At 44.9% G+C, this 25,055-nt stretch overlaps 1 protein-coding gene across 1 annotated transcript; it reads left to right on the plus strand.

Annotated features, from left to right (window-relative positions):
* The first annotated feature begins 7,306 nt into the window (after positions 1-7,306).
* Positions 7,307-22,137, plus strand: CLEC3B (C-type lectin domain family 3 member B). The gene is made up of 3 exons (XM_006116417.5): positions 7,307-7,580; positions 16,867-16,965; positions 19,423-22,137. Exons 1-3 carry the CDS (start codon positions 7,475-7,477, stop codon positions 19,821-19,823), a joined length of 606 nt encoding a protein of 201 aa, XP_006116479.1. The 5' UTR covers positions 7,307-7,474; the 3' UTR covers positions 19,824-22,137.
* The last annotated feature ends 2,918 nt before the right edge of the window (positions 22,138-25,055 follow it).

Genomic DNA, 25,055 nt, shown 5'->3' on the forward strand with positions numbered 1-25,055 from the left:
AAGGACATCTTTGCTCTCCTCACAAAAAGATGGCAACTCTCAACTTAACCCAGCTGTTAATGACTCTCAAATGAAAAAAAAAATCAATGACAGTTCCAGCCACTGGAACATTTTAATAAGGATAGGGTTATCTTCCGAGCTCTGTGCAGTCTTCTGATTGGCAGCTCCCATCATCCTTCTTCAAAAGAGAAGAGATGGACCATATGGACACCCAGAAGATTTCATGTCATATTTGCTTTTGTGCAGATACATTGACTGTGTCTAAGATTTGAAGTTCTTGCCTTTGGCACTACAGTTTTTATTAGAGAGGCTTCAAATGTCACAGCTTATTAAAAAAAAATCTTAGCCTTTTGTTGACATCTATTGGGTCCCTCTTTGTTCAAAAAGATAGTGCTTTTATCAGACTTGTTCTGTGTGGATATAAGATACACCCTCGTGAACACCAGACTGTAAAATAAAATAAAAATAAAATAGTTCAAAACTAAGTTGGATTTGAGCCTCCTCCCCGTTATTGTCAGAGTCATGAGCTTTAAAAAAACAATGTATTTTGGAAGGGATTTTTAGTTTGTTTTCCTTGTGGTTTCTGAGCTTTTATGGGGGGGACATGGGTCACGTTTTCAAGTTTTACTCTGCAATCACAAGACCTGGAAACTTACTTTTACTTTTAACTGAAAGCTGGGCTTCTCCTATAATCTTTTGATTCCAACAGTGAGGGCTTTAAGCAGAGACCCCGAAATATTGAGCGACTTGTACAAAGATGGCAAGTTGTTGACGGTGTGTGTGGGCCAATTTGTAATTAGATAACTTGGCTGTACTAATGTTGAGATGGAATTTTATCGTAGGCACTTAGTGGTGCCTCAAAGCTACAAGCTTTCCAGGGTTTTACAGATGAACTTAAAAATCTGACTGCAGCTTTCGATTGGCTTTAGAACATGGTGAGCTTTGGAAGCAAAGAGATTTGAGAGGCTGCAGAACTCTTGTGCTTTGTAGATTCCAGCTCTGTGTACAATTCCTCTCTGCAGTGTATGGATGGGTCCAGTTTAGGAATGCAGGTTTCCCCTCTGCACAGATCCTTCTGTCCTTTGTCTGTTTGAGAACAGAGGTAGGGAGTCTATGACATTGCACCAACCATGAGCTGGAATAGCAGCCCCAGAATGGCTTTTCTGCTTGCTCCAGGGTTTGCAGAGAAGGACTCTCCTGCAGAGCACTCTGGCACCCTGGCAGATCCTTCAGACTGGACACAGTTTTGAACTGAATAGCAGAGCTTCAGATCTTCTCCCATCATTCACTGAGACCATCTATTTACCTTAATATTAGTGAATTTATACTTTTTAAGATGTTTTCTCCCATTAGGGCAGGACTTACTAGTTCAACTCTTCTTCAAATTAGTCCCCTCCCATCTTTGCTTTAAATTCTACATTTGTATAATCTAGTTAGCCTCCCTGTTTTCTAATCCTCTCGTCTTTGGGCATGCTCTTACTTGTAGCAGTATAAATCAGGATAGAAATGTAGCCGTGTTAGTCTGGTGTAGCTGAAACAAAATACAGGACTATGTAGCACTTTAAAGACTAACAAGATGGTTTATTAGATGATGAGCTTTCGTGGGTCTGGCCCACGAAAGCTCATCATCTAATAAACCATCTTGTTAGTCTTTAAAGTGCTACGTAGTCCTGTATTTTATAAATCAGGAGTTACTTTACTGCAATCAGTGGAACACTGCATTAGCTTAAGCTCAGCTTGGACAGTGGTTGAGTCTACTGATTTTCATCTAGCTTCCTATTTCTTCCTGGCCTACTTTGGAATGTCTCTTTCTGCTTCTCTCCCCTTTGATGGTAATGTTGTGCTGTTGAGACAGAAATCCCATATATCTACAGTGCAGATCTGAAGTACTAACTTCTTCACCCTGGCCCAACACCGTGTCTCCACCCTGAGCTGATGGGACCATCTCTCTCCTTCCCTAGTCTCCACACACATTCTGTCATTTCCCTTTTGGTTCAGGGCGCCAGCAACTGTACTAATTAATTCCATATTGTTGGCTCATGTAGTTTGTCCAACTGCTGTTCAGCCAGAGGCATTCTGTCACGTATTGGCTCAGCCGTACCTGTTCCTTTCTGAGAGCTAAGCTCAAAATAGTCTCTGATTTCACTGCCCACTTCCTGACCTGGCTGGGCATGACACCAAAGGCATCTATCATCACCAGATCTTTAACCTCCTTTCATAGTCTTATCACAGCAATTTGCTTGCTAACTGAAATCCCTCCAGATTCAGCATCCTGGTCTATGTACTGACCAGCAGTGGGGACAAGGACCTTTGACTTTACGAAGTCAGGTGACCAGAAAGCAATCTTAATTGATTTGACCTTATCTCCTAGTGTAGATATGGCCTCCGGTGTTCTCTCTCTCACACACTCATTCACACACACTCAGTTGCCTTATTCATTTCATCCTGCCCTGGAGCACTTTCTACACAAACATTTTAGTTTTCCACTTAATATTCTCATTCATCTCAGATAGCACTTTCTCTGCTCTTGTTGATCACCGTGTATTTGACCAGCCAACATAGCACTAAGTCTCTGGAAGGGGCTCACATATTAAAGTGTGGATCATAATGGTCTCAATAACATTATGTCTAAAACAAAAAAGACAAAACCCAGTTAATTCCATAAGACATCGTTGGTCTATTTATTATTAAAAGTGAATTGAAACTTATTATGTTACAAACCTAGACTTTGAGCTCTGTGGGGCAGAGACTGTCTTTGTTCCTCTTGTTTGTACAGCACCTCCCACAGTGGGGATCTATTTCCTCAACAGGCCTGTACGCATTAGTGCAATACAAATAAATATGCCCTCGTTGATTTTCTATTGTGCTGATGCCTGAGTTCATGAGCTGTTACAACATCGATGGAGATTTCCAAAACAAGTCTGGGGTTTCATTTTAGATCTACACCAGAGGTATTGGGAGGGGAGTTCGCCTTTGAGTCCACACAGAAAAAGAATTGTTGTAGGACAGGTACCAGACTGACAGCCTTGAAGACTGATGTCATCTGTGCACAGAAATGGAACAGCATTAGCAGCATCGGGGTAAGCATCCCTCACACTGCCCTACAAAGACACCCCAAGCTTGCCTTAGAAAAATCATCCCGTAAGCACAGGGCAGGAGTCTGTCTCAGCAGAGACAAGACTCAACATCACCCATGCTAATTCTATGGGAGATTTCAGCCCAAAAGCCACAATAATACATCTGCTCCACCCCCAGCACCTTCTGCTCACTGGCAGCCCTACTGACCAGTGCCTCTGTCTCCCCATCTCCCCATGCCGCCTGCCAGCAATAAGCAGTTGATTTGAAGTGTTCAGGAGGCTCTGGGGAGTGGTGTGGGCCTGCGAGGAAGGAGCAGAGTGGGGGCAGAGCAGTGAGCACTTTGGAAAGTTGGCACTTGTGGCTCCAGCCCCAGAGCCTGCACCTATTGAAGGAGCCGCATATTAATTTCTGGAGCCACATGCAGCTCCGGAGCCACAGGTTGGCTCCCACACACCTCCCCCACGCTAAGGTTTTCTATTTATTAGCAGATAATTGCCTCATTCTCTGCAGCTGCAGTTGCTCCAGCCTACAAGCCACTTGGCAGGTGGGTTCTGCTTTGTGCGTGTGTGCTCTGTTCCTTTTTTAAAGGTAAGTGCTCACAGGGCCATGCCAGACACAAAGCAGCCACATGGAGTGCTGCGAGGCACTCGTTTACTTCAGCTTAGTTGGTCAAGAAAATCCTGACGTCGTAGGAGGCTTGGCTCAGGCTACCACTGACTGTAAAGTGACGGTTACTCCACAGATCACCTGTGTGTAATCTACACTGCAGTTGGAAACAGACTGGCCAACCATTGGATTTTCTGCCACTAAATAACATGGGCCAAGTTAAACTGAGAAACAAAAGACTCACTGGAGAACCTCAATGACCCAAAACTCAAAAAAGAGTCCTGCAAAAAGTGGAAACCAAGTCAAATTACAAAGGATGACTAGAGAAACAAGCATGGAAGAACAAAGATAGAAAGGCCAAGGCACAAAATGAGATTAAACTAGCTAGGGACATAAAGGATAACAACAGAGACATTTTACAAATACATTTAAAAGCAGGAGGAAGACAAAAGAGAGTAGGCCATTTACTCTGTGAGGCGAGAAATACAGCAACAGAAACTTTTGCCCTTGCTGAAGAGTTAAATGCCTTTTTTTTTGTTTCTGTTTTCACCAAAAAAGTAGCAGTAGTCAGTCAACTAACATAGTGAACATCAATGTAAATGGGACAAAATCTGAGGCTAAAATAGGGAAACAACAAGTTAAGGATTACTTAAACACAGTAGATGGCTTCATGAAATACATCCTAGAATACGTAAGGAACTGGTAGAGATCTCTGAACCATTAGTGGTAATCTTAGAGAACTTACAGAGGACAAAAGAGATCACTAGTGCCTGGGAAAGGACAAATATAATATAGGGAACTAGGGGGCTGCACCTCCAGCTTGCTGCACTCACCAACCCCCCTGTTGCGGGGGGCAGGCAACCCCAGCTTTCCCCCGGCTATTGGGGAGGGCCCCTTCTCCCTCCCCACTCTGCCAGCCTGGGCCCCTTCACCACCCTCCCTCCCTCCCCCCGCCTCTGCAAGCCTGGCCTTTTCTCTCCCTCCCCTTTCTGCCACCTGGTACTTTCTGTCCCTCCCCATGGCCCACCCTCACATGGATCCTCCTGCAGGTGCCTCAATCAGTTGTTTTTAAAACAGCAGCTGCCCTCCACGTGGTGGCTGCCAGAGCTTCAGCCCAACACCGTGCAGCAGCTCAGGGGGCCGGGGCATACCCCAGTCCCAACCCCCCACATAGGCTTCACCACCACCCACCCGCTCGCCCCGTGGTCCTGTCCCCTCCCCGTCCTTCCCCCACAAGCTCAGCAGCAGCTTACATTCAAGGTGCAAGGGTGGTGAGTGCAGCTGTTGAGGAGGTCAAAGAGCCATATTTAGATTTCTTGCTGACCCTATTATGAGGTTATCAGCAGAGAGGAGAGAGGGAGGAGGCTGGGTATCTGGGGGAGGAGGGGCAGTGGGACACAGAGTGATGTGATGATGTCACTCTGTCATCTCGCAAGAAATGTTTTTTTTCACAGGTATAGTAAGATAATGACAACCCAGGGAACTATAGATAAGTCAGTTTAACTTCAATACCTAGAAAGATAATGTTGCAAATCTCTCTCTCTCTCTCTCTCTCTCTCTCTCTGAACTCTCTCGAATCGAGTAAGATTTCCCCTTGGACACCTATAACTGATGTGTACGTGGATGGGAAATTAGGCCAATTCTGGCAAGAAACGCTCTCTGGCAGTGTCTGCATGGGAGGTCTCTATCTCCAGCAGTGCCAACACCAGCAGAACCAATACGGGTCTGGACACACTCCTTACATCAGGCTCTCTGATCTTCTGCATGGAGACATCGCTTGATCTCAAAATGTTGGGCAGTGTTCTTGATGGTGGTCCTCTAGGTTACCTGATCCTTCACCTGCCTCTCCCAGGTGTCTGCATCAGTGCCACTGTTTACCACAGTGTTCTTAAGAACGTCCCTGTAGCTCTTCCTCTGCCCACCACAAGACCTCGCCCCAGTTCTCAGCTGTGTGTAGAAGATCTGTTTAGGCAAACATGTGTCAGGCATCCTGACCATGTGACCAGACCACCATAGCTGCCTGTAGGTGCTTATTGCCTTGATGCTGCAAGAATCAGCCTCTGAGAAGACATGAACGTTGGTCCGACTGTCCTGCCATGTGATGCCCAATATTCTCCATTGGTGGAATTTCTCAAGATCTTTAATATGTCGTCTATAGGGAGTCCACTCTTCAGCTCCATACAGCAACGTTGGGATGACTATGGCAGGGGTGGCCAATCCGCAGCTCTCGAGATGTGGCTCTTTGCTTAAAGAAAAATGGCTCTCAGGGTTATGGCTCCTTCACAGCTATGTGCCCAGACTGCTCACGGCCGCTCTGCGCACATGCCCCAGCGATTGGAGGAGAAGCCTGTGGCTACGGTGGCAGCTCTGGTGAGACCTAGGCATTGAGTTAGAGTGAGAGGGGGTTGAGGGTGCCTGGCTCTGCTGCAGTGGCATAGTGACGGGAGGGTGGGGGGGGAGGCAGTTGCCCCTGGGTGCCATGCTAGGGGTACACCGGACTGGGGGGAGCGCATAGCCCCACGCAGCGAGCCCAGCACTGGCGGACCACTTGCTCCCTGCAGACAAGCTACTGAGGCTGGGCTGGGCAGCAGGAGCGGGCACTTCAAAGGCCTGCCTGGGAACCCAGCACTGCTGGGTGGGTCATTGGGTTGGAGCAGGGGGGGAGAGGGGGGCTGGGAGAGCCTGGCTCAAGGGGCTGGGTATGTGGTTCTTTGCACTTCTATCCACAGCTATTTTGGCTCTTAGTGTCTAACTGGTTGGCCACCCCTGAACTATGGCATTGTAGATGTCAATCTTGGTCTGTGTCTTGATGTCACAGTCATTGAAGTCTCATCTCCGTAAACATCCATAAACTGCACTGGCACTGGAGATTTGATGGTGGATTTAATTGTCTATGTCAGCATTGCTGCACAGATCGCTTCCGAGATAAGGGAAGCTGTTGACATTCTCCAACTCTTGGTCGTCCACCGTGATGCAAATGGGTTTGTCAAGAATAAATGTCCAACCAACCCAACATCCTTCTTTGACAGCCTTGTGGATGGGAGTGAGCTGGGGGAAAGCAGTAGATGTGATAATCTTGATACTGTCTCACATGAACATCTCATAACCGAATTAGGGAAATATAACCTAGACAAACGTACTCTAAAGTGGTAAACAACTGATCGGAATAACCATACTCAGAGGCTACTTGTCAGTTATTTGCAATCAAGTTGGAAGGGCGTAGTGAGCGGGGCACCACAGGGCTTGCTGGCAGCCTGTGCCAAACAATTTGGGAGAAATACCATGATGAGACCCTTCCAATGTTTTCCTGATGAAAGGAGCCTTGTGGGGGGATTCCTGGAGTCCCAGATATAGCCGTAGGAACCAAATCTGCACTCAGTTTGCATCCAGAATTCCCACTGATGCCAATGGGAGTTGTAATGTATAAGGAACACGGGATCAACCTCTTAGAGAGCTTTACTGAATTCAGGACATGATAAAGATCGATATTTTTAAATCACTAAGCAGGGTAACTTGCCTCACAATCCGATATGCTTCAAAAAATCCTAAAATACAAAGGAGACATTCTTTTTTCCCTTTGGCCACTGGGATTGTTTGAACTGCCTCTAAGCCCAGGATCCTGCATTAGTCCCAGCCCATGGTGGAATTCTTGCTCCCTCTTCTCTGGAATGCTGTGAGTGAATCTGGAAGGATTTCTTGAACAGACATTTTTGATTAAAGCCCCTGTTAAGAAGGCTGTCTCGGCAGATCAACGCTACTCCAGATCCACGCGGTCAGGAAAAGCAGCAGAATGGAGTTTCGAGGTGCCTGCTTGCTTCTGTGCCTCTTTTGCCTTGTGCAGGCTACAATTCAGCAAGCCCCCACACTCAAACAAAGGCCGGTGAGCACCAAGAAAGGTAGGGAGCTGGGAAGATTTATTTGGTGGGCCTGTATATAACAGCATTTTGTCAACATTATTCAACACACATATAGCCTTTAACAGAGCAGCAGCTTTTTTCTACAGGAGTTTTAACCCATCCTGTAGAATTCTATACCAAGGATATTTAAACTCTATTGCTTGGTTTTAAAAATGAGAAAATCCCCCCAAAAGTTATTGTCTTCTATTACATTCTACAGGACGTCCCCATAGTTAATGTTTGTTCTAAAGTTCAGATAGCAAGATGCTATATGTTATCTCTACGTTTCTACCATTTTTTCCTGCATTATAATATCATTGTATTGATCTTTAATCTCTCCCATTCCATTTTAAGGGGAAAATAAATGACAGAAAGGAAAGAGTTGATGTAGATTCAGAGGCAGAGTAGACAGAATATTTACTCTGAGAAATAGAGTAAGTAAATCATTTCTATGATTATATAACTTTATTAACAAATACCAGCACTGGTCTCCAAATTCTATTTTAAAACATTTGCTTCGAGTCTATATTAAGTTATATGCTAGATGCATGTAGTAAGAGTAATCATCAGCAGATACTGTATAGAAAAATAAATGCACAGAGTTCGCTTACTTTATTTCTGCAAAGTACAAATAACTTAAGGATGACTCGGGTGAGTAACATAACTACTGTGAATTCACTCCAGTTTCACAGATGTATCATATAGTTGTTGCAGATATTTTAATAGCTTTAAACATGGGATTTTCATCTTGGAGCAAATTTGAAAGTACAAGATGTTTAAGCAAACTATTTGCTTCACCAGTCATTTTCTGTAGCCTCTTCCCAGTTTGGTTATTTTTCATTAGAAGTTTGTTTCAGAATGAGAATTTTCTCTATCTTTTCCTTTTGCTTGGATTTTCAGTCAAGTCCCTTCTCATGTTTATTTTTTAAAAAATATTGAAGTCAGGATCCAAAGCATTGTAGACTCACAACATCTCTGTGTGTGGGTGGGTGTGTTGCATCAGCAGGTGCATTTGTGTTTCTTAAACATTTTTTCTTAGCTCAGTATAACAATGAATTTTTTTCTTTGTTATTGTTTGCAGACACCTGGGCTCTTCAGTAGGGTAGGTTACACATTTTCCATCACATTTTTTTCCAGCAGAATGAAAAAATTTTAATCCTCCTAAATTTTCATCTGCTTCTCAAAACTTTTTGGCCAAAGCAACAACAATTTTCACTCTGACCTTTTTCAGCCAAAGATTTTTTTTTAGTATTATTATTTTAATGTGGGATATGGATGTTTTAATCGAATCAACATGTATAAGGGTGATGGCTACCAGGTATGCCACAGAGTGGCACTCTGATATGTCAGGAGTGATGTATAACATGTTTGTATCTGTGTATAAAAATGTACCTTAAGGGGGCTGTCCTTGTCTGACCTAGGGAGCAATGGAAACTCCCACCACTGACTGAGCTGGTCCATTAGCAGGGGGCACATATGTGTAGAGTCTGAGGGCAACTATTCCTGTGCTTTATTTGGCAATAAACCTGGCCAGGTGCCTTTATCCCTTATCTGATTTTGTTCCATACAGGGTTTTCTCAGGGGCTGTTGTGCTGGCTATCTGTACAGAGTCAGGGCAGCACACTGGGAGCACATGCATGCAGCCAAATGATTATCAACATTTGACAGAGCAAGATATCTGCCAGGACACCACATCGGTGACATCTGACAACAATTACCTCCCTGGAAAGCTTTCCCCACTAATAAGACTGGTCAGCATTTTTCAGATTTCAGCAAAGAAAGGAGAGAAAAAAAATTACAAAACTAATTTTTTTTAAAGTGTGTAAATTGGTGACCAATCAGCTCTACATTCAGGGGTGCTGGAACAATTTGTATAGGGGGGGCAGAGCTGCTAACAGGAGGAACAAATATGGCAGCTGCCTTGGGGCCCACTGATTTAAAATGGCCTAAGGCTGCCACTGCTGCTACCATGAGCAGCAACAGTGGCTGGAACTTGAGACCCTTTAAATTGCCACCAAAATGCCAGGTGGCAGGGGCCGGGCAGTGTCGAAGGGCTGATTGGGGGAGACTAGCACTCACTGCACCCCACCCTCTCTAGGGGACCAGTGCCACCCCCCAACTTTGCCTGAGGGCCCAGCAATTCCGTCAGCAGCTCTGGGTCGGGGTGTTGAGAGCTGTAGAACCTATAGAACTCATTGCCACAGGAAGTTAGGAAGGCCAGGAACTTGACTCAAAGAAGAACAGGGTATTTATCAAGACTATCAGCGTTATCAAAATTAATGACAGAAAAAAAGGACAGGGAATATTAAAGCTTATGCATCACAGCTCAAGCCAATCTCTCTCATGGATCAGGATAAGATCTTAGTGGGGGTCAGTTTATTGCGCATCTGCCTCCTGCAGGGTCCTCATGCTATTTTCTGAAGCATCTCGTTCTCATCCTGTAGGCAATTCATATGTTCCTATTGGTGGAGTGGGTGGAAACTGCTGAACAAATTGGAGATCCTAGAGTATTTCCCAATGGTCAGAGGCAGCACTGTAATAACACAAAGGGCTAGAGCAGTGCACAATCAGCAAGACTTTAATCTCTGGGGAGTCATAAAGTTTTCCCTTCATTTCCATTTATGACATTTACAGAGGGAGAATTTTTGGCTCCAGCATCACATTTTTCTCTCTTTTGTAAGATTGCTAGCTCTGTTTTTAAAGAGCTACAGTACGGTTCCAGAACATGGTTATAGCGTGACTTTGTCTTGTCTATGCAGACAAGAGCAAATAGTGCTATATTCACGATCATGTTCTAATACCGTTCCCTGACAGTGCAAAACCCATAGTGAAGGGTGCTATGGCCCAGTAGTTAGAACTTTAGTCAGGGGCTTCGGAGACTAGCATTCAATTCCCTTCTCTGCTATCCGCTTTGGCAAGCCACTGTGCATGCATCTATGCTGCAGCAGGAGGTGCAGTTGTGCTCATATAAGCATACTAATGGCAGCTTTAATCTACCTAGTGAAGACACAGAGGCTCAGACTCCAACATTCCCAGGATTCCAGCAGACTTTGTCAGCCGGTGCCACCGTCTTGCTACCTTTCCCCCCCTCTCCCTTGGTAGCTAGATTAAAGACTGAGTGACTATGCCTACCTGTGCTGCAACCCCTCCCCCCACCATTGTAGTGGAGACATAACCTTAGCCCTTCTCTACACTACCAGTTACTTCGGTATAACTTGCATCTCTCAGTGGTGTGAATAATGTACCTCCTGAGCGACGTACGTTATTCCGACCTAAGCGCTAGTGTGGACAGAGCTTCCCTCTCTGGAGGTATGTCTCCACTGCAGGGTTTTTCCAGAAAAACAATACAATACTTACATCCACACTGCTACTGCGTTCTTTCGACAGAAAGTCGAAAGAACAGAAGGGTTTTTCCAACAGCAGTAAACCTCATTCTACGAGGAAGAAGCCTTTTTCCGAAAAAGGCATGTGTGGACGGGGAGGAGGGGTGTTTTTTTGAAACTGGCTGTGGTCCGGGCCTGATTTGTTACTCAAGTATGTAGTGAAGGAGGCAGAAGATTGCAGTAAGCAGAAGGATGGCCAGCCCCAAAGTTAAAAATGTTGAATGGTGCCTTGGAGAATTGGACTCTAACCCAGCCTAAATCCCTGGGCAAGTCACTTAAACCAAACTTTTCAGAGTTGGTTGTCAGGTTTTGTTTGTTTTCTTGTTGCCAGATTTGCAGAGGTGCCCGGAACTTCTGACTGCCGCTAAAGTCAACAAGTGCTGTGCTTTGAAAAATAAAGTACAAATTACCAACTTTTCTAAAAAAAAAGTCAGTCCATAAGTGTCTTAAATGGAGCACTCAATTCAATGGAGACTTTTGAGAATGTTGGCCTTAATCTCTCTGTGCCTTTCATTCCCCCCGGTAAAATGAGGACACCACCACTACCTCCCCTCACAGAGGAGAGAAACTCATTAATGTTGATAACGTGCCCAGGTACTATGAGGATAGCACTATAGATATGCCCAGAAAGAAATTAATCATCTTGCAGTCAGAGTAGGGCTTGAATGGTGTACACTAAGTAAGTCTTGAGGCCACATATTTAATGAGGAGAAATACTGAATAATGATCCATCACTGATTGAGGCAGGGGCGTTGTGGAAAACTAGTACACGATCACATAATTAAAGACTGCATCACAATGCATCTGCACAAGGAAGCCATACCAAGGTTGCACAAACAACCTTAAATCTGCCATTGCCTAGCATGCGCGTGCCTGACTTTGCAACCTCAATGTTCTTTAATAATTTTTTGTGTGATTAAAAATTAGACTCCCAGGACATCTTCCCTTCTAGATCCTGAAAACTCTTTAGCAACATTAATGAATTTAGGACTGCACTGGAAAGTTAATTTGGATTAAGGTAGGGTATGAATTTAAAATCCATCAGCTGTTCCTGAAAAACTCCAGAAAGAGAGTGTCTTGTTCCTGTTTAGCTTAATCCACCTTCAAACATCTTACGTCCCTTTTCAGTACCTTACCTACATGATCTTGAGCTAACCTAGAAGAAGGCATTTGTATGTAAACATAAGTCTCCATACAGGGCCTTATTGAAGACTTATGGCCTGTGCAGATAAACTTTAAGGTTCACAACACCACTTGAGGGAGAGCCTTTGCAGATGGGGGACACGACGTAAATAGGAATTAAGACAAGGAACTTCCTCAAAACCCACACATGCTGTTTGTGGCAGAGCCAAAAATAGAAGCCAGATCTCCTGGGATTTGGCCGTAAAACCACCCTTCCTCTCTTCATGTTAGTGTGTTGGTTTAAAGCTAATAGCCAATACATTTCTAGGTAAGCTTCCTTGCAGAAACCCTGTATTAATGAGAAGTTTCCCCATACAGTGTTTTCATCAAAAAGGCACTAAAATAATAACTAATGCTTCAGTGTTAATGGAACCCATTAAAGTTAATGAGCAATGATTAAAGCAGCTTCATACACTTCTCTTGATGTTTTGTTTCCTATTCCTGACACATTATAATCTTCTCCGCTCCCATGTTTTACAGGGACTTTCAACACTGCTTTCCCACTGAGCTCATGCAGTAGCTCTGCTTACCTAATTGATTCATCATAGTTGCCATTTCCAGCATAGACCTGGCCTATGGTTTGCGTGTGTAGATTGTCACATTTGCTTTTGTCCCATCGGGTTCCCATTAAAAACAAAATACATGTCTGACAGGACAGGCCTAGAAATAGTTCTTTGGGCACAGCCATATAAATACAGAGAATATCAAGCCCTTAATTGTTATGTTTGCTGCAACACCAAACGGAGGCAGCTCTATTATTTCTAAAGGAGAGTACCAATTAGTAGCTGGTTACAGCAGTTGCAATTACTCTAAGTCAGAGATCAGTGACATTAACGATAATGGCACATTTAATTACATGGGAAATGGCTTCAGTAGAGTGACAAGATTAGATAACAATCTTTAGTACTCTCCTATCACTCCAAATGGCCATACTGCCCCCGGTCCCAGAAAACCCCACAGAGGCACAGAAAATCAGTAGGGAACCCTCATGGCGTCTCCACTGGATCAGTTCTTTGGTGAGAGAGAGGGGTGTAAGCTCCATGGATGGAGCCAATGGTCTGGTCTCCAAAAACAGGCTTCCCATTTTTAACAGTGAGGGTCAGTACCCATCTGGAGTAGAGCTCAGACCAGCTGTTTGTCATAGCCCCTTCTGGTCTTAAAATCCATGAACCTCATGGATCACGAAGGCCACCCCTGAGGGGACACTGTAGCTTCTTTCTCTCTCACACATCTGGCGGGCCATCTCCTGCAGAGCTAACTCACACAGAGAAGGGGAATTTTCTGGGAATGTGCACATGGCAGGGGAAGGTGAGATTTGCAACTTGGGGAGGCCTACTCCAGCTACCTTTTGTCTACTTAGCTACTAAAATCAGCAGTGAAGACACAATGGCACAGGCTTGTTACTGAATACAGAGTCCAGTTTCTGATCTCTGTCATGACATTCAAAACGCTCTATGGGACTAGCCCTAGCTACCAGTGAGACTTCTCTCCCAGCATGACATGAGAATTGTGCACCACTGGAGCAACAGAAGCATCTTCCAGCCTGGGGCTGGGGGCATGATCATGGAAGACAGAATTCTCCCAGCAGCTGAGCCAAAGCTCCAGGTGTGCCAAGAGACAACAGCCATTCCAGGACTCATTCTCTTCAGAACTAAATGCAAAACTCCTCTTTCTCTCTTGAAAAGTTCATCACACACCCCACTTCAAGAAAATGAACTCACTGTTGTCTTTATGGAAAAAAGCAAGAGCGTAAGATTTGGGGTGGGGTGGAGGAGATAGCCATTTGGAGGGGCTCAGGAAGTATGTAAATTGGAATCATTAGATAAAATAAAACACATTGGCAGGAGAGCAGGGAGAAAGGGTGGACACTGGTTCAAAGGCTTCTTTAGGGGGACTTTCAATAGAAAAGTGGCTGAATATGGAGTTACAGGAGAAATGAGTTTAAAAACCTGCAGGCTAGTCTGTGTGTAAAGATTGTAATGGATCTGTTCTCCAAAACAGAGATTCCAGGCTAGAGCCTCAGTTGGCGTCATTTGCCATGGCTCCACCCATTTCAATAGAACAACGCCTTCTGAGGATCAGTGCCCAGATATTTTTTGCTTGAGTTGCCATTAGTTGCCATGATCTATTGTTTGAGCTCCTGCTGACCTTGCATATTTGAAGTGGAAATATCTGGCAAAATACAGTGAAAGCTTTATTAGCTGGCATTTCATGGGGAATGGAGGTTGCTGGTTAATTGAACGTGCCAGATAACAACACTTATTGCTCTGCCACCGCTCTTTACAAGCAGATCTGGCTCCCAGCAGCTGGAAGCAGACTGAGTGGAAAGGAGGCACCAGCTGATGATGTCAGCCAGCAGTGCCAGCTGTCAGAAACCCCCACAACCGCCGGCTGCTCAGGCGGGAGTCAGGCATGCACACCTGAAGATACAGCAGTATTGTGCAGGGGGCAATGCCAGTTAAAGCTTTCCAGTTAACAGTGTGCCAGATAACAAAGCTTTCACTATAAAAAGGATAAACTAGGCCAGCCCTGCAGCCATGTCGAATCTCCCACGTTTGTGTCTTGGGCTTCCAAGACAGCAGGAGCTAGGAGTGCTGGCAGGAAACCGCACGCAACTCCAGAGGTGGGGGCGGAGCAAGACTGAGCACCTCACACGGTCCACCTGAATGGAAGCTGAGAACAGGGCTGACAGACTCTGGTGAGCACCCAGTACTCCATCAAGAGTGGAAGAAAAAGGCTGCTTGAGCATAGATAAGACTCTTACAGGGACCTCACCCTACGATGCACAATAATTGTTCCCAGAGCCCATTCTTCCCCTAAGAATCTCTGTTGGGTGGAATTCACTACCTGAACTTTTTTTCATCTTCATTCATACGTGTAACCATGGGCGGTAGTGGTTTCTCACTCAAACTTTGGTATCAGGGCCATCCTTAGGATATATGGGGTCATATGCAGTACTATTAAACTGGTGCCCCTCTGCCTGTTGGCAGCCGGGGTCTGGGGTGGGGGAGAGATTTTTTTAGAGATGTGATTTTTTTAATGAACAGCAACACACTAATGCAATATTTAAAAGCAAATTTTAAACTAAGCTCCTGTAGATACATTCAGAAACTGACAGTATATACCTGGAGTTGACAAATGCTTGTTAAATGGCTTCCTTACCACCTAAATGGCTCTTGCACAGTGTTAATGTTCTGCTAATAGGTCTGGCAGACTTTTTCACTTTTAAGTTAACTAGATCCTCTCTGGAGGACGTGAAGCCATAGAATAGAGATAGGAAGAGTTGGGTGGATGGACATGAAGACCCAGCGGTGCCCCAAACTGAATGACTACGCAGCTGCATATTCTGTGTATGGGCAAAGACGTTACTATTCCCGTATTAGAACTGTATAGTGGAGTAAGTGTAACCCACACACCTATTGGGAGTGGTTCACCGTGCCATGTGGTGGTCCTGAGACCACTCACAAAGAGAAAGAATGAATGTGCTCTACACAATGTGCTTAGCTCAGAGGCAGATGGCTTTTAGCTCAAGTGGTAGAAACTGATGCACTAAGCTCCAGAGGTCCCAGGTGTAGTTCCACCAGTCAGCATTACGTAAGCAGTCTCTAAGGGTATGTCTACACTACATTCCTCTTTTGAGAGAGGGAGGCAAATGCAGCTGAGCAAAACTGCAAATAAAGCACTTCATTTGCATAAGCACGTATGGGCTCTTTTTCGAAATACCCTATTTTGAAAGAAAAAACGCAGTCTGGATGGGATATTAAAAAAAAAAACCTTCTTTCGAAATAACACTTAAACCTCGTTTTTAAGGAGTAAGGGTTATTTCAAAAGGTTTTTTTCCCGAAATAACCTGTCTAGACTTTGTTTTTTCTTTCGAAATAGGGTATTTCGAAAAAGCGCCCGGACATGATTATGCAAATGAAGCACAGAAAATTCAAATCCACGCTTCATTTGCAATTTTGCTCAGCTGTATTTGCATTCCTCTCTCAAAAGAGGAACACAGTGTAGACATACCCTACATACCCTAAGTGCCCAGAAGTGAAACTCATAACAGAGGACATGAATTTTAGTAATAGATTGAACTCAACCACACAAGCAGGAGCCAGTGTTCTCTAAGCAGGAGAAACCAAGTCTAGGCAGTTTTAAGCAGCTCCACCAAGGGTACGGAAGGTTGATATACTCAGCTAACAAAGACACACTGGGGAAGCATTACACCATTCAAACGCACTGCCAATGAGCAGAGAACACTTGCCGAGAAGCTTCAGAGAATGTGTTAATCCTTTGGCATCTCAGGGATTAGGTACAAACCAAATAATTCTTTCAAGAAGGAGCCAGAAACATTCTGTAAGGACTTCTTCGATAATGCCCTTCAGGTTGTTTTAGTGATGCAGGAAATTGATCCAAAGCTCAATGAAATCAATGGAAGGGCTCATATTGACTTCAGTGGGCTTTGGCTCGGATCCACAATTCCACACATTGCCCCTTTCCTATCCCAAAGTAGTAGTCACTCTAGACTCACAAGGTGCCAGTGTATATAGGCCATTATAATATAGATGCAGTGACAGGTGGTCAGCATAAATAAAATGCATTGTGAAGCCACTGTGTTTTAAGGAGTCTTTTTTTGAAGGTGAGAGAAGGAGCTCTGATTACATTAATAACCTCTGAGGCATTCATTGGAGGTTCATGAGATGTGTGTGCTCATCTCTTGATTTGTTCACCAGATGGTGTGAGCCTCAAAATGATTGAAGATCTTAAGGCTCTGATTGACAACATCTCCCAGGAGGTGGCTTTACTGAAGGAAAAGCAAGCACTTCAGACAGGTAAAGAGCTCATTGATGACTACACAGTTATTGCTTTGAGATTGGTGCTAATTAAACCATGGTTACAAGCTCTCTGTACATGTTGACAAGAGTGTTAAAAGAGATCCTGTTGCATTTGGGCTAGAACTCCATCATTAATGAAGCATTCACAATTAGATTAATGTTATATGTTGTATTTTCACAACATTTCCAGACAGCTACAGCTGCTCAGACTTTTAATAGTATTAATTATAGAGTATTTGGCTCTATATGCTGGAACGTCTTCTTTAGAAAGTTCGAGAATTTTACAGTGGCTGTAAATCAGATGGACAAGATGGGTGAGGTAATAATGATTACTGGATCAACTTCTGTTGATGAAAGAGACAAGCTTTTGAGCTACACAGAACTTTTCTTCAGGTCTGTGTAGCTGGAAAACGTGTCTCAGCAACAGCAGCTGGTTCAATAAGACCTCACCCGTTTTGTGTGTCTAATATTCTGGGACCAGCATGGGTACAACAACATGGAAAATAGATGAAATGATCATTTTTCTTTCAGCAGTCAGAGGGTTAGTGTAAAGGAGATCTTGTACTTTAATATTTCCCAGATTTTTCTTTGCTGTGAACCCGCCATCACGCTTCTGTCTGACCCTCATAGCAATCAGATCACTATTGCATATTCTGTTATTATTGTTTGTATTCAGGCCTGTGGACAGGGGAGGTGGAAGGTGGGAAATGGGGTGGTTGCTCCAGGGCCCAGTGATTCCAAGGAGCTTGAGGCTGCAGCCACCACCGCTGCTGCAATAGCAGTGACAGCAGTCAGAGCTCTGGGCCCTTTAAATCGCTGCTGGGGCGCTGTGCTGTGCGCTCCAGATAGCACTAAGGCTTGGGAGAGGGTGCTCCATGCAACACTGAGGACTGGCTGCCATTGGCCCCACCCCTTCCAGGACCACAGAGCCATCCCCTCCATCTTGTCAGAGGCCCACAGAGGCTGTTGGCTCTGTTGTTTGTATTACATTATTGCCTAGAGACCCAAATCAGGGTTCAGCATCTTGGTGTGTTAGGTGGTGTACAGATGCATAGCAAAAAATGGTCCCTTCTCCAAAGTGTTTACAATCTAAGTATTCCACACTTGTGTGGTGTGAAGAATTTCACCCAACATCAGTAGAAGGTGGGTTTGCCGAACATGTAATAAACCTCAGACCCACAGTGTGGCTTAAAGACAAGAATTTTGTCTTGTATCTAATGCTCTTAAAAAATAAACTTAGGTTAAATTTAAGTTTCAGATACAAGTCCAGATTCAATGGGACTTTAAAAAACAGTTTGATTATTTGTGCATGCCTCCTATTAAGGTTTTTTTTTAATAAGGTGCCCAGAGGCTTTTGGTATATAAAACTTTACAAACGTGCAATCGCTACTATCAACTGTATCCTTGTCAGAAAGAAGAAAGTTTAAACATTCTTAGCAATGAGGCAGGGAGGGCATTTTTCTGTGTAGCTTAAGTTATGCAAATAGACCATTTCTGCTCAAAGCCTGTGAAAAGGGAATCTCTTCTGTGCTTGCATAACTCAAACAGCTGCATCAAATATGCACCCGTTTTGCAGAACTCTTCAATGCTGGGCTAAGACCAAGCATGGAAAAGTTCAGCCCAAGAGGAATTCATTTGGGAAAGTTTAGGAGCAGCGTAAAATAAAGGGAAACAGAATTCTTGCTTTCTATGCAGATTTGGAAGGCACATGGACACAGCTGGGATGCCACGTACCCATGTTTACTAACTAATACCATCCTACAAGGCTTGGCAACATACCGAAACTGCTGCTCCAACAGGGTTCTGGTGGCTTTTCAATGGAAGACAGGGTGGCTCGCTATAAGGCTTCCAAATTATTTAGAGGGCTACTGTAACCCACTCCGACCTGGTGTCACACTCTGTCTCCCTCTAGTATGCTTCAGGGGGTAGCTGAGTTAGTCTGTACAGGATAAACTTAAAAAAACAACAAATGGTCTGGTAGCACTTTATAGACTAAGAAAACATGTCGATGGTATCATGAGCTTTTGTGGGCACAGCCCACTTCTTCATCTGAACTCTGGTCATCTGAAGAAGTGGGCTGTGCCCACGAAAGCTCATGATACCATCTACATGTTTTGTTACTCTATAAAGTGCTACCAGACCATTTGTTGTTTTCGAAGTTTATCCCTCTAGTAAGTACCTAGACCTAATGAGTCTGCTATAGCCTTAGCTAAGAGCCATGTGGTTCATTTTAGTTCATGATAGCTGATGCTCCAGAGGTCCCAGGTTAGTCCCCCATCCAGCGCAGTGGGAGGCTATCAGTGTTTCAGTGATACATTACTACCCAATTCCTACATACGCTGTCGGAATGAAATTTTGAATCTGACTGTAACATTTGCTACTGACGACCCTTCTCAGGCACTTTTACAACATGTTCTTTTTCTGTTTGTGCCTTCTCTTTTGGCCATGTCTTAGTGTGTTTGAAAGGCACTAAAATTCACCTCAAGTGCTTCCTGGCGTTTTCCAACACCAAGACGTATCATGAAGCCAGTGAAGACTGCATCTCCCAGGGCGGCACCCTCAGCACCCCCCAGAACGGGGATGAAAATGACGGACTCTACGAGTACATGAGGAAGAGCATCGGGTCAGAAGCAGAAGTCTGGCTCGGTATCAATGACCTGGCAGCCGAGGGCAAATGGGTGGATATGACAGGCAGCAGCATCCGCTACCGGAACTGGGAGACTGAGATCACCACCCAGCCGGATGGCGGCAAAGCGGAGAACTGTGCAGCCTTGTCAGGGGTTGCCATTGGCAAGTGGTTTGATAAGAAATGCAAGGATCAATTGCCATATGTGTGTCAGTTCATGATTGTCTAATAGCAGAACTCCTACTGCTGACCTGTTGCCTGGGATATTCTGTTTGGCATCAGGAATATATATATGTAGTTTATCTATTTGTACATATATATTTGCAAATAGATAAACTATTTGCAAATAAAGTCATCATGGCTCAGTAATACATTAGAGCAAGTTAGATCTATGCTGCATTTTAATTGGCTAAAAGCTACATCCAACTCCATTGCAGCTGCGTTGTTCTTACTAAGGCATGATTTATAGATATATTTTTTTAAAATTAGAAACATATTAAGATGGCTTATGTGATATAATAAAGAACCGCTGCAACACTCCGACTTTGCAAACCATACCAAAGGGTTCATAAGCCTCATTCAATTGTTGCTGTAGATACGTTTCCTGCAATTCCCCTTCCATTATTGCTGATTTTATCAAGCTATCCATGAACTAATCAAATCTTTTCCTCCTGTCAATTCATGATCAGATCCGGCTCCCCTTACTCTGGAAAGACAGACCGAGCTTTCATTCAGTGAAATCAGAATCCAGTGTAACTGAGACCAGTATCGATTTCATGCTGATGAACATGTTGTTCCTAGTGGTAGGACTAATTCTTCTTCCCTGACTTTTACACTTACAATTGAGATGCTGGCAGAATTGAGCTGTCTGATAATACGATGCTGTCTTATGAACTAGAAAGAAGACTGATCTATAAAGAAGGAGGGTGGTATTTTTCAGAACTCAGATTTGGCATCGCTCTTGTTCCATTAAACTAAATGGATTTCAATGGGAGTGGCTAGACCGGGTACTTCTGAAAATTCCACCTGAGAGCTTTATTTTGGAGGAATTACTGATTATTTACTAACTCATTCATTAATATATAGTTTGTGCATATGACTAGTGGCCAGGCTCTTTCGGAACACTAGAAGTATAAAAAAGTCATTAAATCCCAAGAAAATCATATTTACCCCCTTTGATCTGTATTTGTGATGGACTATATTGCATAACTGAACTGCTTTAGCACAGGTCTCTTGTGGCCCATCGGGGCTCTGTGTGTGGCCCACGAGACATTTTGTTTACTGTTGCTGGATTCTGCTGGTTTTCGTTCACATTTTTTTCCCCTATTGGTATTACTAAAGTGACACGCTTGTAAAGCCAGGGCACATGAAGTGACGTGCGTGCTGATTGCACACAACATTGACTGTGAGAGCTGTGTGCGCCCTCTGTAACCAATCAAAACCCTGCTATGGTTCAATTGGCACACAGCAAATTCTAGGGACGCAAGTGCAGTTCGCAAAACTACCCTATGCTGGGAGACTGTTGTGGTTACGACAACCTTGCGGCCCTCTGAGATGATGGAGGGCCACTCATATGATCCACTCACTAGCCGAGGTTGCCCATTGTTGCTCTAGTATCTGTTGAGTTGGCTTACTGGCCTCTCCACTCAGAGCCAGAGTTTCAGCTGGTGTCAATTGGTGTAGCTATGTTTGTTCCCCTGGCTTCAATAGAGCTCAGTGATTGACATCAGCTGAAAATCTGGCCCCGGCATTTCTTTGCTGGGAAGAGCATTAAAGAAAAATTTCAACAGAAACATTTGGTTTAAGAAGCAATGATGGAAAAGTAATGACAGGCCTATCCAGGGCAGTTTAATGAGGCTTTGACAAAGTTGTTTTTCTTAAAGTTTACGGAAATGTATCAGTGGTTGTTTAAGTCCACCATGCTTAATGTTAACCCATTGGCTACGTCTAGACTGGCATGATTTTCCGCAAATGCTTTTAACGGAAAAGTTTTCAGTTAAAAGCATTTGCGGAAAAGAGCGTCTAGATTGGCATGGACGCTTTTCCACAAAAGCACTTTTTGCGGAAAAGCGTCCGTGCCAATCTAGGTGCGCTTTTTTGAGCAAAACAAATCTGAGCTGTCTACACTGGCCCTTTTGCGCAAAAGGACTTTTTCCTGAATGGGAGCAGCATAGTATTTCCACAAGAAGCACTGATTTCTTAAATGAGATCATCAGTGTTCTTGCGGAAATTCAAGCGGCCAGTGTAGACAGCTGGCAAGTTTTTCCGCAAAAGCAGCTGCTTTTGCGGAAAAACTTGCCAGTCTGGACACAGCCATTTTGATTATTTATTCCTTGCACTGTCATGCAAAGGGCCTTAGATGTAACATGTTCTTCTAAAGCCCATTGGCGAAATATTTCAAGTCACTGATTTCTTGAGCAGAGTTTCTTTCAGATGTAATAGCAGGAGGGCCAAACAGGAAGACAGTGCATACTTCTGAGTCTATTATTACTGCCAAACGCTCTGCTGTTCACATGACTACAAAATAAATCTCTATAGCTTCACTCAGAGAATGAAGTCAATTGATTGAAACTGAATGTTTTCTTCGCCAGCTGCTGTTTCCTCTCAGAGCTGCTTGCTCCCCAGACCAGTGTGAGGATCAGAGTCATTAAATATGGAGAAAACTAGTACATGGTATGTTTGCAGGATTCTCCCATATGTTATAAGGCTATATGTGCACACAGCGTATATTCCATGTGCTGAAAGACAGTGATATATGCAGTGAATGCTTTCATAGCAAAATGGGATTTCCTTCCTTCACCATAAGGGATATTTCACTGCAATAGCAGGGCCTGCCTGGCAAAAAACCCATCTCCTCTCTCCCATCAACCCCTTGGAGTAGTGTTACGGCCTCTCATAACAAAAGGCACTGATATCGCTGGCTGGGGGATTCTGGAAGACTATGTCTTCACCCTCCATAGGGAGCTGCCCTAGCAAGGCCAGCTCCTCCTCCTTCCTGAGGGGAGGGGAGAGTAGTTACCGCAAACAACAGGAACCAATAATTCCTCATCAGGCTTCCCACTCTTAGGGCAGTGCCTGCTTCCTCCAGCTGAGTGGAGAGGAGACAAACAATAATGCCACCTTAGAATGCAGAACTGAACATGCGTCCGGTGGGTAACAGCTGCAACATTGCCAAAAGGGTTGGTCTGTGAGCAGAGCAGCTCCGTCTGTATTCTCCCTCCAGGGTCCCTTGAGGGCATCCACTTAGGCTCTCAGCTTCTCAACCATGACCTCTCCAGGGTAGAGACCCACATCTTTCTCCCTCCTGACTGGGGTTTTTCCAGGCTTCATAGTTCCCCATCTACTCAGGGCGCTCCCCAGCAAACCAGACTACCTTAAAGGCCAGAGTCTGTGGTTTTCTTTCTCGGTGAAGACCATGAATAGCTTGCCCTCAGTCAGGTTATCACACAGCTCTTTATAAGCAAGCACATTGATTCTTACGGTGAAAACATGACAGAGGGGGAAAAGCTCCTATCAGGGTTGTAGCCACAGATAGGCCTCAGTGGACCCACTTGGTATCCAGACCCACCCAAATCTGGGCTGGCGTGCTCCCCACCCCCAATCCACAGGCTGAGACTCCCAACCCAAGCTTGGTGTCCATCAGCTTAGCAGCATCCTCCTCCTGCCAATGTAGCGTGCTGCTGCCAGGGCCTCCTGCTCCAGCACTAGCCCTGAGGGCAGTGTGCCTCGTAGGGCTGGTCTGGGCCAGGCTAGCACTGGGGTTGGAGATGAGGACAGCATCACATGGCACCAGCAGGAGAGGGACAGTTCTGGGCTGACAGATACCAAGTTGGGGTTGAGAGGGGTGGGCAGAGCTCCAGCCTTTTGCAGGTTTCCTCTTCACCCCTGGACACACCCTACAGTCTGTGTGCTCCACATGCCTACTAAACCATGGGGGGGAAGGGGAGGTGACCCCTCCCAACCCCCAAACTCCTCCTGCTACCCTCCCCAGGGCACTAGCTCCCTCCTGCACCCCCACTCCTTACCCCTCTTCCCCAGGGCCTCCCACCCCTCCTGTCCCCTCCTTCCACTTCCCATCATTCCCCACTCAGAGGCTACATCTGGACTGGCATGATTTTCCGGAAATGCTTTTCCGTTAAAAGCATTTTCGGAAAAGTGCATCTAGATTGGCAGGACGCTTTTCCGCAAAAGCACTTTTTGCGGAAAAGCATCCGTGGCCAATCTAGACGCGCTTTTCCGCAAAAAAGCCCCGATCGCCATTTTCGCGATTGGGACTTTTTGCAGAAAACAAATCTCTGCTCTCTACACTGGCCCTTTTGCGCAAAAGTTTTTCGGAAAAAGACTTTTGCCCGAACGGGAGCAGCACAGTATTTCTGCAAAAGCACTGACAATCTTACATGAGATCGTCAGTGCTTTTGAGGAAATTCAAGCGGCCAGTGTAGACAGCTGGCAAGTTTTTCTGGAAAAGTGGCTGCTTTTCCAGAAAAAGTGGCCAGTCTAGACACACAGACAGACAGTTTTTCTGTCCTGGCCACAGTGCTGATTCCTATACACTTGCTAAAAGGGTCCTAGAGGTCACCCATCAGTCTCATGGGGCCAGTCCTTCCAACCTTTTCCAGGACGGGTTGGGGCCCTCCTTGAGTAGAAGGTCATGGCTGTTCCCTGGATCATAACGCAGACCCTGAGTCAGTTTCAACTCAGGTTGTTTGTCCACGTGTCCTTTCTCTGTCTGGTCCTCCTGAAGACCCCCAGTTCAACCGTGTGTTATGTGAGCTGCTCCAGCAGGCAGTATTGCTCTGGAGGTGTTACCGCTGAAGTGAATTTGTTTAATAGCCCTTCACTGTTCTTGGCTGGGGGTCACCCTCCCCCCATGGCTTTCCATATACTTCCTGGGCCACACTGATACAGTCATTGCAAAAGCATTGCAGGAAACGGCCACAGCATGGCAATGTGAAGCACCGCTAAAAACAGAGGTGAGAAAATCTACCAAGAGCACTGAAACAGTCTAGACCAGAAGTGCGGGCAGCCAGGCGCAGCTTCAGTGTAAGTGAGCCCCATGTACTCAGACTGATTTCCTAAGCTAAGGGCTTGCTCCCTTGAGACTGGGACACCCACCCATACTATCCATGTTTTGCAGGCTGATCACTGGCTGAACACAAGTCCTGGGGCCCAGATTTGTGATCAGGGAAGTTAATTTGAGTCTTTTAAAAAGGAGCCTTGGAACTGGACGTGGAAGAAATGAAACCTCCAGATCCAAATAGCTCCCAGCTCTGGGAAAGTTCTGAACTTTGTGGCTTGGAGCGTCTGTCTGCTTGGAGTGCAAAGTTTTAACAAATGGCCATGGAGCTGCCAAAAGGAAATAGTGGGAGCATAGGAACAAAAATCTACCAGATAATAAGCGGCCCTCAGTAGATTCACCGCCTCTCTCCGTACATGCATATGCATGCACACATGCTATACT

The sequence above is a fragment of the Pelodiscus sinensis genome, chromosome 2, assembly GCF_052426305.1.
Source record: "Pelodiscus sinensis isolate ZL-2025 chromosome 2, ASM5242630v1, whole genome shotgun sequence".
NCBI lineage: Eukaryota > Metazoa > Chordata > Testudines > Trionychidae > Pelodiscus > Pelodiscus sinensis.